General features: G+C 35.2%; 1 protein-coding gene across 1 annotated transcript; it reads left to right on the forward strand.

Annotated features, from left to right (window-relative positions):
* Positions 1-2,370: 2,370 nt before the first annotated feature.
* Positions 2,371-2,969, forward strand: LOC141695602 (secreted RxLR effector protein 161-like). The gene is made up of 2 exons (XM_074499839.1): positions 2,371-2,550; positions 2,670-2,969. Exons 1-2 carry the CDS (start codon positions 2,371-2,373, stop codon positions 2,967-2,969), a joined length of 480 nt encoding a protein of 159 aa, XP_074355940.1.
* Positions 2,970-15,547: the final 12,578 nt, after the last annotated feature.

A 15,547-nucleotide genomic window follows, 5' to 3' on the forward strand; every position in this document is an offset into this window, starting at 1 on the left:
GAATTATTTATGTGATTTTAGGTGAATTTTAGTGAATTATCTGATAAGTGGAATTGATGTTTGGGTGTTTAGATGTGATATTATTTGAGTATTTGAATTTTTCTATGTCCAGAATAAAATATAGATAATTGTGATATTTTTCTGGTAATTTTTGGAATGTTAGATGATTTTATATTGAGTTATGAATTATTAATTATTTTCTGAGTAATTACCAAAATTATTTTATAAAGCCGGGGATCGTCCAACTTCAACCGTTTTTACGTTTTTACAACCCGAAACTCTTCCGAAAACTCCTTCCTAACCTAATCTGGTAATTCCGGACATTTTCCGTATTTTGACTTTTTCAATCCGGATTACGGTTTGACTCGTGCGCGGCCCGGCGCAAGATTTTCGATACGATAGTTATTTCGGTAATCAACAAAATCCGTATTCTCGAGAGACGGGATATTTTTACATTATTTTCGTATATGGTGTTTTATAAAAAGCTCGGTTTTGATGATTATCCAAATATGGTATTAAATTGTATCATTTTTATAGTTACTTAGCAGTTAAGTAATCTATTTTCGGATATTTATTTGCATAAATACCTGGATTGTCTCTAAAATTGTTTTTATGGTTTTATAATTACAATAATTATATTTGGGATTTTATAAAATTTAGAAATCAATATTTCATCAATTATTTAGCCCTGTATGATTTTCTGATTTCATTTATTTGTAAAATCCGTATTTAATTCCAAAATTCTTCAAAAATTACGAAACTCATATTTATTTAAGTTTGGAATATTCTGAGAATTTTAAAATTATTTTGGGAATTTTTAGGATTAATTTTACCCGCGCGTTGAATCGTTTAATTGCTAAAAGCGGGTATAAACTGCGTTTCAAAAATTATTTTAAAATTTCGAAATTTATGTTTTTATAAACTTCGGGATATTTGTAACATTTTAAGACTATTTTCGTGATTTTCTGAATTTGTTTTAAGTGCAGCTCGGTTCGTTAAATCGTATAATGCGGGTATAGAGCGCAAGTCAAAAATATTTTAAAAATTATGAAAATTTTATTTTACTAGTTTTCTAATTATTCTGAGAATTTTAGAATTTGTTTGGTAATTTTTCTGATATTATTTACCGGCGCGTTTATTCGATAAGTTGAGAAATGCGGGGCAAAATAAATTAAAAAAAAAAGAAAAAAAAAAGAAAAAAAAGAAAAACGTGTCAAATCCTAAAACTACCCAGCACCCCACCCCAGCCACGCGCACACCCCCCTCCCCCGAGTATACCCCTCCCCCATTTCTTTTATCTGTTCAACACATTACTCCCTCCCCTCCTCTGTCTCTACTCTCTATCGTATATTTATATACTTTTAATTTTCAAAAATTCATATCTTACAAACCGTTCATCCAAATTTCAATTGGTATATATATAAACGATCAGCGCTTCGATACCTACGCATAGTGTAAGTTTAATTGTGTAAAGTTGTTTCAATTATATTAAATTATAGTTGTGTATTTTATTTGGGCCTAGTATACTTCATTTCGAAGTTATACTAGTGGGTTTAGTTTTGAGTTGGAATTTATTGAAAAGAGTTTTAAAAGAAAATGAAAAAAATTATTGATGGAATTTGGAATTCTTGTTTCTAGAACTGTAACCTTAAAAGATCTTGGATTAATTGGGGTCATTTATGTCAAATATCTTCCGCTGACATTTATTTATCGATTAAATAGGTTGTTTTGGATTGAGGTTTCTTCGTGACGACCAAATCCTCTGACCCCGGATTTGGGGGCGTTACAACAAGGGTTTTCTCAAAGGTCTGGCATTGATTATCAAGGGACATACTCGCCAGTGGTGGATTAAATTACTTTTCGTTTTATATTAGGTATGACATCTAAAGAAAAATTGGAAACACGTCTTATGGACGTCGTTACTGCATACCTATATGGTTCACTTGATAGTGAATTTTTTATGAAAATCCCAGAAGGGTTAAAAATGGATGAGTTCAAGAAACCTCATCATATATACTCCATTAAACTTCAATGATCATTGTATGGATTGAAATAATCGGGTCGCATGTGGTATAACAGACTTAGTCATTATTTACAAAAGAATGGGTATATTAGTAACCAAATTTCTCCATGTGTTTTTATCAAAAAATCATAATCTGGTTTTGTGATTATTGATGTATATGTGGATGATTTAAACCTTGTAGGAACATCTACAGAGGTTGATGAAGCTGTCATATACCTAAAGACAGAGTTTAAAATGAAAGATCTTGGAAGGACAAAATATTGCCTTGGTATACAAGTCGAGCAATTGTCATCGGGAATTTTCCTCCACCAATCTACATATACATAAAAGGTTTTGAACATATTTACATGGATAAATCTAATCCATTGACTACTCCAATGATGGTTAGATATTTAAAGCCTGATAAAGATCCATTTCGACCACGAGAAGATGATGACGAGGTTCTTGGCCCTGAAATCCCATATCTAGGTTCAATTGGTGCACTTATGTATCTTGCAAATAATACAAGGCCAGATATTGCATTTGTTGTAAATTTATTGGCTAGATTTAGCTCTACTCCGATGGATAGACATTGGAATGGGATCAAACATATATTCCGTTACCTTCATACTTTGGATTATTCTTCCCGAAAAACTCAACATCTCAGTTGATCGGATATGCAGACGCTGGATATTTGTCAGATCCTCATTTTGGCAAATCACAAACTGGATATGTATTTACATTTTGTGGTGTAGCCATTTCCTGGAAATCCATGAAGCAAACTACAGTGGCAACCTCAACAAATCACTCGGAACTCATTGCAATTCATGAAGCAAGCAGAGAATGTGTTTGGTTGCGGTCTATCATCAAGAATATTCAAGAATCATGTGGATTACCAGACATCACAAGAAGTCCCACTATCATGTTTGAGGGCAATACTGCATGCATTGATCAACTCAAGAAATGATATATCAAAGGAGACAGGACAAAACACATTTCACCAAAATTCTTCTACACTCATGAGCTTCAAAAGAATGGTGAAACTGATGTTCAACAAATTCGGTCATGTGACAACCCTGCTGATTTATTCACGAAATCATTACCGATTTCAACATTTGAGAAGTTACGACATAACATTGGAATGCATCGACTCAAGGATTTGTTATAACAAAATTCAGAGAATGATTAGTTTTTCCAAGGGGAGATTGTACTCTTTTTCCTTCGTCAAAGTTTTTATTGTTGGGAACCACGGACTTAGGGTGTTACTACGTTTTACGATAAAGATTACGAAAAGAGGATTACCTTGTTAATGGTTGATTCCACGCTCTTCTATTGTATTCCCAAATTCCCTTGAGCGAAGTGTGGCCTCCGTCTTCTCAAGTTATCCTCTCTTCTTGCTCCTTGGTGGCTACAATATGTTTTCACACCCTTCCAAGCAAGAAGAGAATAAGAATATATATAGGCTACAATAGGGACCATGGATAATTATGTTGGGCCTTCTAATTACATCTTGAGCCTAGCCCAATGTAATTAAATATTAATTCAATCCACTAAAGAATTAATATTTGCACTACCTTTCCTAATACCGTAATTTAATTAATTCAGTTCCAATATTATTTGCTTATTAAATTTCCCATGTTTAAAATATCATATGTCCATTAATTAAATAAATTACTGATAATTTATTTAATTAATATCTTTTATCCTTGATCATCCACTCAACCTTTATTTAATTATGCCAGAATAAATTCCACCTGCAGGGTTTCACATAATTAAATCTTTTTGAGCTTTCAAGGGGACATCATTAACCCGAATATTATCAGGACATGGATTCCTTCAATAAATAATATCCACCATGTATATAATTCCATCACCCAAAATATAATGTTATAATTCAAAAGAATTATTTCATATATAAATCAAAGCATATAAATAATATACACGTGTCAATTACTATTTCCAGATTAAGAACCTAAGCATTAATAATAACATAGAATCTTAGTTCTCCTTCTTAATCAGTATTAAGGGAACAATTCTAAATTTGATCCTGTTCAATATACACAAAGTATACTAGCATTATTTATTAGTCAATATAAACTAATATAAATAATACTACAGCCATACCAGTGGATTGTCCAACACCACCTGTGCTGTGAACCTTATTATATTATATAACCGTATTTAACAATCTAATATTCTGTATCCCATTTGATACTAGATTGTTCACAATATATAATATTAGACAACATGTAAACATTCAAATGAATCTCAAATAAACTGGCCAGAAATAAATGTACATACTTCAAATAAATATTTTCAGTATACACTAACAATCTCCCACTTATACTCAAAATATTCTATGTGTACATCAGTGTTTATTTAATCCACTATTACATAAAAATCTATGTGTCCATCCATCTGACTCCTATCGCTTCCATATGCTTGTCAAAAACCTTGATTGACAAGCTCTTTGTGAAAGGATCTGCTCGGTTGTCTTCTGATGATATGTGAGCCACAACTATATCCCCTCGCTTTACGATTCCTCGTATGAGATGATACTTACGTTCAATATGTTTAGCTGCTTTGTGGTCTCGCGGTTCCTTTGAATTTGCCACAGCACCAGTGTTATCACAATACACCGTCAAGCTCCTAGGCAAATTAGGTACCACATCTAAGTCCAAAAGGAAGCTCATAGGCAAACAACTTTACTTCTGTACGAGATTCTAACTTAGTCGCGTTCTTGTTCAGCACATGTGCCGGACAACCCCATATTCGAATATGTCTTAGACTCGGTTTATCCCCGGTCCACAATTCTAAGGGGGTTTTAGGAACCGACTTAGAAGGTACTAAGTTCAGAAGATAAGCTGTTGTCTCTAAGGCATGTCCCCAAAACGACTTGGGTAAATCCGAATAACTCATCATCGATCTAACACTCTCTAAAAGAGTCCGGTTCCTTCTCTCTGCTACACCGTTCTGCTGGGGTGTGCCTGGTACAGTTAACTGGGATTCTATCCCATTTTCTGATAAATATTCCCTAAATTCTCCAAGCAAGTATTCGCCACCATGATCTGATCGTAGTGACTTGATACTTTTATTAAGTTGCTTCTCCGTTTTAGCTTTGTACTCTTTGAACTTATCAAAGCACTCAGACTTACGGTGTAACAAATAAACGTACCCATATCTAGAATAATCATCAATGAAAGTGACGAAATATTCATAACCACCTCTTGCTTGGATATTCATGGGTCCACATAAATCAGAGTGAACCAATTCTAACAGTTGTTTGGCTCTATTCCCTTTTGCCTTGAAGGCCTATTAGTCATTTTACCTTCCAAGCAGGATTCACAAACTGGAAATGGCTCCACTGCCAATGAGCTTAAAGGCCCATCTAGTACCAGTCTTTGAATCCTCCTCAAGTTAATATGACCTAATCTCAAGTGCCAAAGATATGTTTGGTTCAAACTAGAAGGTTCCTTTCTTTTAGTAGAGTTAGAAGATGTGTTGTTCAATTCCCTAAATTGCAGTTGCAGTGCAGGTTGACTAAGATTAATTATATACAAATTGTCTTGCAATGTACCAGAACATATAATTCGTTTATTCATCATAATAGAAACATTACGATCCAAACAAACATTATAACCATCCAAAGCAAGTTTAGAAACCGAAATTAAATTCCTTCTAAAAGAAGGTACATAAAGACAATTGTTCAAAACCAAAATCCTATCAGAACCAAAAGATAAATGAATAACTCCTACTGCAACTACTGCTACTTTCGTAGCATCTCCCATGAACACGTATATCTCACCATCTCTAAGCATTCTGGATAGTTGGAACCCCTGCATAGAATTACAAACATGATCAGTGGCTCCTGTATCTACACACTAAGTGCTCGTAGATATAGCCGCTATAAATGTTTCTATAACTAGAGAAAGAGACATACCAGTATTGTTTGTCTTCTTAGGAAGAGGACAATCCTGTTTCCAGTGACCTGACTGTTTGCATCTAAAGCACTTTCCCTTAGGCTTTTTCACACCACCCTGAACTCCCACTGCCTTCACAGCTTTCTGTGTCTGAGCCTTTTTCTTCTTCTTAATACCTTTCAGCTTAGAGGAAGAACCTTTCTCAGCCACATTCACTTAAACACTCTGTCGAAATAATCCTTCAGCTGCCTGAAGTTCTGTCAGCAGTTCCGCGAGACTATACTGCCTCTTGTTCATGTTGTAATTCAAGCGGAACTGCTCAAAACTCTTGGACAAGCTCATAAGGATAATGTCAATCTGGGTTTCCCCGTCAAGTTCAGCACCAAGGATCTCTATCTCATTCAGATGAGACATCATCTTGAGAACATGATCCCTTATAGGTGTGCCTTCAGCCATCTGAGTGTTCATTAAAGCCTTCATGGCTACTTGCCTAACAGCCCTATTCTGATCTCCAAAAAGTTCCTTGAGATTAAAGAGCATATCCGAAGCAGTGGCCATAGACTGATGCTGATGCTGCAAAACACCCGACATTGCTGCCAAAATGTAACATCGCGACATTTCATCAGCCTTAATCCACCGTTTATAATACTCTTTCTCATCTTCAGGAGCATCAACAGCAGGCTGTTCAGGCTTGGGTTCATAAGTGCAAAACTTGTACTCCTCAGCAGTCAACACAATGTCCAAATTTCGTTTCCATTCAATATAGTTAGGTCCGGTAAGTTTGTTATCCTTAAGTATGGTGAATAGTGGATTAAAACCCATTTTATCCTGAGAATCATGCATAAAAATATCACATAAATAAGGGTGCATTAATTATTAAGATCTATTGATTCCTCTAACAATTATTAAAATTTAATGCACTAACATATAAACACCATAAGCTTCTGGTACGCCACGATGTGTGACATGTATACCACCTAATTTTGTTTAAATGTTACTTCGGCCCTATTACTAAATAATATGCCACGTTGGGGTGGACTATATTATTTTTCATAGCTAAGTGTATACCATCATCAAATCTTAAATTATTTAAAATCTATGGAACTTGGTACGCCACGATGGGTGGCGTGTATACCTTCCAATTATTCGTAATTTTGCCTTGAATAGAATACTTCAATTCAATATTCATCAATGGTTTGATTTCCAGGTAGTGGAGGAGTCACATCGGTCTCGCTTAAAACCCAGAGCCTTACAAGTTCGATGAACCCGTTTTTGACAAAATCGCCCCAAATCAGAAATAAAGAAAATCCGTATTTATTCCTTTCAAAATTTATTAATTTAAGAAGTTTGTTCTAGTAATTTCTATAACATTCTAGACACTATAAATTACATGCCACGATGGGTGACGTATATATAATTTATATTCGTCTTTATGTTAAATTACCTACAACCAATAATGGAGACCATGAGATTTAATTTCATATTAATTCCCTCTCCCACTTAGAATTTTTTTATTAAAATTGAGGAATTTTAAAATTAAATGGGGCCCTATGTTGTTATAATTATGTCTAATCATGCATTCAAAATACACACATAATTTTAGCAACATATAACATTTAATTAAAGCAATAAATAAAATTTATGTCCATGTCGTCCTAATTAAGTTAAACATGCAATTTTAAAAGAATTACACACATAATTAACGACACACATAATCAATAAATTAAAGCAATAATTAAAATTTAATGGAAAAAATTAAAATAAATTTTCCACTATTATGGCCCTTGAAAAAAAAATCCAACTCTCAAAAAAAATCTGCCCCAAGCGCGCCCCGACGCCCCCAGCAGCCCCAGCAGCCCCAGCAGTCCCAGCTGCCGCAGCAGCCCCAGCAGCCGCAGCAGCCCCAGCAGTCCCAGCTGGCCCCAGCAGCCCCAGAAGCCCCAGCAGTCCCAGCTGCCGCAGCGGCCGCAGCGCGCGCGCGCCTGTTGCTTTTCTGTGAGTTTTGTTTTGATTTTGTTCGATCCAAACATCAACAACAGCCCCTTGTAATCGCACAGCGGAACAAAAAACTACCGAAATTGATTTCCGATCGCACATAACTATTACAAAATACCCGGAACAATTACAAAAAAATAGATCTAATACAAAACTAATTTTGTAAAATCTATTCTAACACGATCAACCCTCGTGTAAATTACAACCACGATTAAATCATGTGGAAACCAAAACAAAAATTAACCACGATTAAACCACGTGGGATCCAAACACATAATTAAAATATACATGGCCATAATAGTGGATTAACAACCTGCATCAAAACCAATACAAGCAAAACACTATATACACGCATATATAATTACGATATGGACATTATATTATAAAACGTAGAACCCATTACCAGGCTCTTGATACCAATTGTTGGGAACCACGGACTTAGGGTGTTACTACGTTTTACGATAAAGATTACGAAAAGAGGATTACCTTGTTAATGGTTGATTCCACGCTCTTCTATTGTATTCCCAAATTCCCTTGAGCGAAGTGTGGCCTCCGTCTTCTCAAGTTATCCTCTCTTCTTGCTCCTTGGTGGCTACAATATATTTTCACACCCTTCCAAGCAAGAAGAGAATAAGAATATATATAGGCTACAATAGGGACCATGGATAATTAGGTTGGGCCTTCTAATTACATCTTGAGCCTAGCCCAATGTAATTAAATATTAATTCAATCCACTAAAGAATTAATATTTGCACTACCTTTCCTAATACCGTAATTTAATTAATTCGGTTCCAATATTATTTGCTTATTAAATTCCCCATGTTTAAAATATCATATGTCCATTAATTAAATAAATTACTGATAATTTATTTAATTAATATCTTTTATCCTTGATCATCCACTCAACCTTTATTTAATTATGCCAGAATAAATTCCACCTGCAGGGTTTCACATAATTAAATCTTTTTGAGCTTTCAAGGGGACATCATTAACCCGAATATTATCAGGACATGGATTCCTTCAATAAATAATATCCACCATGTATATAATTCCATCACCCAAAATATAATGATATAATTCAAAAGAATTATTTCATATATAAATCAAAGCATGTAAATAATATACACGTGTCAATTACTATTTCCGGATTAAGAACCTAAGCATTAATAATAACATAGAATCTTAGTTCTCCTTCTTAATCAGTATTAAGGGAACAATTCTAAATTTGATCCTGTTCAATATACACAAAGTATACTAGCATTATTTATTAGTCAATATAAACTAATATAAATAATACTACAGCCATACCAGTGGATTGTCCAACACCACCTGTGCTGTGAACCTTATTATATTATATAACCGTATTTAACAATCTAATATTCTGTATCCCATTTGATACTAGATTGTTCACAATATATAATATTAGACAACATGTAAACATTCAAATGATTCTCAAATAAACTAGCCAGAAATAAATGTACATACTTCAAATAAATATTTTCAGTATACACTAACATTTATCCCACTGGGTTTTTCTTTGAACAAGGTTTTAACGAGGCAATCTATGATCCATGTTAAATGACAATCAAATTGGAGTGTTATAATTGATTGTAATTTCTACGTCAATGGTAAAATAGTAAAGCTAGTCTTAGAAGTAGAAATTTTGATAATGCATTGAATGCTTTTGTTCTTCACCTTGGCTATAAATACATGGCCTTGGTGAATGTAAAACTTGCACCAAACATTTCTAATATATGCTTTCTACCTCCCTCCGATTATCATTCTTTCCCTCAAAGATTTAGTAGCCCCTTATAATATTATTAAAGTTAGTGTATTACAACAAATTAGTAGTTATTGCCCATTCCCCATCTTAACTCATATTTAATTTTTTTACAAGTATTTAAAATGATAAAAAATTTCACCCCATTTTTTCATCACCGTCTAAATGAAGGTGGTCCAGGGACTCCCCTGGAGTCCACTCGGCCAGGAGGTTCTTCATGCCCCCAGCTCGGTTGGGGGTGCGATCGTGGCTTCCTTGACATATTTTTTGAAAAATACCTATCCTTTTGTTGGATGGTCATCTCTTACTCGACCGAAGAGCCTTCAAATGTAATCTTACTCTTCCTAATCCACTCTTCCAAGTGTGGTCACGGTGACTACCACGACTAAAAAGCCTTCAAATGTAATCTTACTCTTTCGAATCCAATCTTCCAAGAGTGGCCGCGGTGACTACCACGGCTGAAAAGCCTTCAAATATAATTTTACTCTTCCGAGTCCACTCTTCCAAGAGTGGTAGCGGTGTTTACCACGGCTAAAAAGCCTTCAAATATAATCTTACTCTTCCGAGTCCACTCTTCCAAAAGCGGTCTCGGTGACTACCATGACTACAAAGCCTTTAAATATTTGGAATCAGTTTTCTTGGAAGTTTATTTCCAATTTTCATAATTCATTTACTTGATTAGGGAGATTAACGTTGTTAATCCTAATTAGAGACTAATCCTTAATCTTAGCTTTAATTAAGCATACTTAGAACTACCTCCTTAAATTCAACTATTGCTCCATTGGATTTGTCCCTATCGAGGCTTTTATTTGTTAGTTAGACGCTTTTTCTATTTTTTCGGGCAGTTTTAGTCGTTTGTAGGCATCTAACATGTAAACAACCTACAAATGCGAACCATCCTGAGTAGTGACCTACTTTAGCAGGTACCCCTTTTCTTATAAAAGGAGGGGGGAGCATTCATTTTCATTCACTTCTCATTTCCCAAATTCTCAAGTTCTCTCTGAGTTTTATCTTCTTCAAGTTTTTCAAGCTTTAGTCAAGCTTTCCTCGAAGATGTCTGAAGGACACAACGACCCTTCTTATGATGGAAACGATGGGAATGATGGTGGGAGCAACGGTCCTTCTCCCTTCATGTCTGAGATGCTTGTTCATCGAGCCAAGTCAAGTTCATAACGAGGTATGCTTTTTAACTGTTCTATGTCTTTGAAACCTTGCTCGGCTTATTTTAGTTCGTCAAATATGTTCCAAGACTTGGCTGAGGAATTCTCATCTAGTGAGCTCAAGAAGTGAGAATTCAGGCATATCAAACAAAGATATAACTTCCCTCCCGTGATGAAAGTTCGTATGGCTCGTGATAACGATCGGAAGAGATAAGAGCCCATCATTGTCAACTCTTTCAAAATGCATGGACTTCGATCATTGTGTTCATATTGAGATGCCATCAATTGGGGATTCTGTTAAGCACCACCATCTTCAGGAGCATTTTCTTGTTCAAGAACTCTCTTTGGTGAGGGATGGATGAGTTCAAATTAATCAGAGACCCGGAGCAAACAATATTGTCAACTCACTTTCATTCCCGGACTCTTATCATGGTTGGAACAAGAAATTCTTCGTTCTTAAACTAAAAGAAGATGACTGGGAAGATATTTGCGTGCCTGGATTTGGCAATATAGTTGATCATCCCGATCATATTTTGAAACTTACTATTCCCGGGTGTTATGCCGGAGACGCTCTTATTAGCGACAAGGGTTAGACTCACCTTCGACACGTTTTGACCGAGAGAGCGCCAGTCGAAACTGGACTTAGTGGTTTTTCACTTGAGGGTATTTTACTTGTTCATTCTTCAATTTTGAACAAGTTTGTTCTTATACCAACGTTTTCCTTGTTTTGTATCAGCTGCTGATACCACAGACGCAGAGTTTGCCAAGGAGGGGATCAAGCCCACTCAGAAAATGCTCAATCAAGCTGATAAGGAAGCAAGTCATCTTCCTCTTAAGGTTCCCATTTTCTTGGAAGAGTCCTCTGGAGGAAAGAAGAGGGTTAAGGATTCCAATAGGATTAACAAGACTCCATTTGAACCCGATTGGGGACTATGTGTCCAAGAATATGTGATCGGGAGTCCGGAGCTTGTTCTAGACTGGTCTAGGTGTGCCATCACAGCTCCTGACTTGATCAAGGTCACCACCCCTGACAAGCTCGTTATTCCCAAACAATGCAACAAGAATTACAGAAGGGGGGTTGAATGTAATTTTGGGTTCTTTTTCTGATTTTAAAATTTTTCTTACTTAATATATAACTGTGTTTGATTTTGCAAGAAGTGCGGAATTGAAATAGAATAGAAATCAAAGCACAAAGTAATAAAGTACAAAGCTTTAAAACTTTCAGGTGGATTAGAAATTATCCACCAGAGAGATATATATAAAGATGAGAACTCTGTGATGCTTGAATAGCACACAACTGCTTACAAGAGAACTTACAAACTTACAGATAAATTCTTAACATATATAGCTTTATCTATCTCTCTGAAAATTGTGCTTGCTTAATTAATTTTTGGTTATACTTGCTACACTTGGTTTATATATCACCAAGTTACATGATAGTAAGACAAGATAATAAGACAAACTTAATCTAGTCTAACTTCATGCTGCTACATTACTCAATCCAGCATCTTTGAATATCTTCATAATAGCATAGAAATGGTAATGCTTCTTTGTTCTCTAAATCCTGCAATTAGGCTGCCATATTCCATTTGCAAACACCCAACGCATGTGACTGTGTTGTCACTCTCAACTGCTATTTTGAATATTATCATCCGTCAGGATTGTTGTGATCATCCGTTGGGAGCCTTGTTGATTATCCGCCGGGAGTCTTTGTAGATCATCCGTTGGTAGCCTTTCTGTCACTTGACTCCATTTCACTTATACAGAATTACAAGACATCTTATATTTACAATTAGCCAACCTATTTTGTATATCAATCTAGTAGTCAACATGACTTAAGGAAATCTACAAAAACTACTAGACTAAAGCATTATTGTTTGCAGAAATGATCTACAATACTTATTGTTACATAAGCTACATTCTCGATGGATGTTCAGTTATCATCCGTCGGGACTATAAAGTTTATCCATCGGGAATGTATAAGAGCATCCGTCGAGAGCTATAAAATACTAAGTTAAATCTACTAAGGTGTTTTGTTCAACTTATCATCAAGTCCATAACATATTCCTAACAATCTCCCCCAATTTATGTCTACTGGAATTGTAGCCATAAATTAAGAGAAACTTGATGATAACAAAATACCCTAAATGTACATATTGAATAATAGTAGATAAAACTGGTAAGTGCTATATTTTATTTAAAAATTGAACAAAGTAAAGTGTACAAAGAGTTCTCACAATCATTATTGTTAGAAATATGTTGTGAACTTGATGATAAGTTAAACAAAATACCTTAGTAGATTTGACTTAGTGAATTTTGTAGTTCTCGACGGATGATCTAATATAGTCCCGACGGATGAACTTCATAGTCCCGACGGATGACAAATTGACATCCATCGAGAGTGTAGCTTATGTAACAAATAAGTAATGTAGCACATTTCTGCAAACAACATGTTTTAGTCTAGTAGATTGTGTAGGGTTCTCTAAGTCATGTTGACTACTAGATTAATATGCAGAATAGGTTAGCTAATTGTAAATATGAGATGCCTTGTAATTTTGTATAAGTGAAATAGAGTAAAGTGACAGATAGACTCCCGACGGATGATCTACAAGGCTCCCGGCGGATGATCAACATATTCCCGACGGATGTTCAACACAATCCCGATGGATGATCATATTCAAAATAGCTGTTGATAGTGATAACACAATCACATGCATCAGGTGTTTGCAAAAGGAACGTGGCAGCCTGTTAAGCAGGATTTTGAGAACAAAGAAGCATTACCATTTTCATACAAATGTGAAGATTTTCAAAGATATTGAAATAGAGTAGTGAAGCAGCATGGAGTTAGACCAGATACATTTTATTTTATTATCTTGTCTTACTATCATGTAACTTGGTGATATATAAACCAAGAGTAGCCAGTAGAACAATCAATGAAGCAAGCTTATTTTTCAGAGAAACATATCAAGTTGTATTCTGTAAGAATTTCTCTGTAGTTTTATTTGTTCAACTTGTAAAATAGCTGTGAGCTATTCAAAGCTTCACAGAGTTCTCAATCTGATATATATATATATATATATATATATATATATATATCTGGTGGATACTTTCAAATCCACCAGAAAGTTTTAAAGCTTGTGTTTTATTACTTAGTGTTTTGATTTCTATTACTCTTTCATTCCGCATTATTGCAATCAAACACTATTATATATATTAAGTTAGAACAATTTTAAAATCTCAAAAAGTAGCCAGAATTACATTCAACCCACCTTTTGTAATTCTTGTTGTATTGTTAGGGAATAATAATTGGTATCAGAGCAAGCTCTTGAAGAACAAGGAGTATAAAGATCACAACAAACAACAAGATGAACAAGAAGGATGTTGGAGTTAAAATTCCATTTATGGACAAAGACAACAATCATCACTGAAAGGTGAAGATGCACCTACATCTTCTTTCCCAAGATGAGGCCTATGTGGACTGCATAGAGAAAGGTCCTCATGTACCTACGAGAGCTACAACTGGCAATGAACCATCTATTCCAAAACCTAGGCATGAATGGTCAGATGCCGATATTGAGCAAGTTAGGAAGGATAAGAAGGCCATGAACATATTGTTCAATGGTGTTGATGGTGATATGTTTGATAACATCATTAACTGTAAAATAGCCAAAGAGGTTTGGGACATAATACAGATTATTTGTGATGGTAGTGAGCAAGTGAGGGAGAACAAGATGCAGCTCATGATTCAGCAATATGAGCATTTCCACTGTGAAGAAATTGAGTCACTCACTTATATATTTAGTAGATTTCAAAAGCTACTAAATGCTCTGAAGCTGCATGGAAGAGTCTATCAAACAAAAGACTCTAACCTCAAGTTCCTTAAATCTTTCCCAAAGGAGTGGAAGCCAATGACAGTCTCATTGAGAAATTCTCAGGATTAGAAGGAGTTCACCTTGGAGAGACTGTATGGCATCCTGAAAATTTATGAGCTTGAAATAGAGCAAGATGAAAGGATGGAGAAAGGAAGGAAGAAAGGAGGATCCATAACACTGGTTGCTGAGTTAGAGAAAGAGAAAGAGATAAAGGTGGAAGTTGTTGAATCTACATCAAAGGTCTGTGAAAGTAAGGGTAAAGGGATGGTAGCTGAGAATGAAGATTAGTTGAGCCAAGATGACATGGATGATATTGATGAGCATCTAGCATTTTTATCCAGGAGATTTTCCAAGCTCAAATTCAAGAAGAATTTTGGAGCAGCCAAGCCAAATAGAAACATGGTTGATAAGTCAAAATTCAAGTGTTTCAAATGTGGCTTGGTAGGTCATTTTTCTAGTGAGTGTAGAAATCCTGATTCCAACAAAAAGAAGTTTGAGCTTGTTGATTATAAACAGAAATACTTTAAGTTTCTCAAACAAAAGGAAAGGACTTTCATCACACAGGAGAATGACTGGGCTGCAGATGGATTGGATGAAGATGAAGAAACAAGCTATGTCAATCTAGCCCTAATGGCCAAATCAGATGAAATAGAGACCAGTTCTTCAAGTAATCAGGTAATCACCACTAACTTAGCACATTTATCTAAAGCTGAATGTAATGATGTAATAAATGACATGTCTACAGAATTATATAACCTGCGTGTTACACTTAAGTCTCTCACTAAGGAAAATGCTAAAATTAAAGAAAATAATTTGTT

This window comes from Apium graveolens, chromosome 11, assembly GCF_009905375.1.
Source record: "Apium graveolens cultivar Ventura chromosome 11, ASM990537v1, whole genome shotgun sequence".
Taxonomy (NCBI): Eukaryota; Viridiplantae; Streptophyta; class Magnoliopsida; order Apiales; family Apiaceae; genus Apium; species Apium graveolens.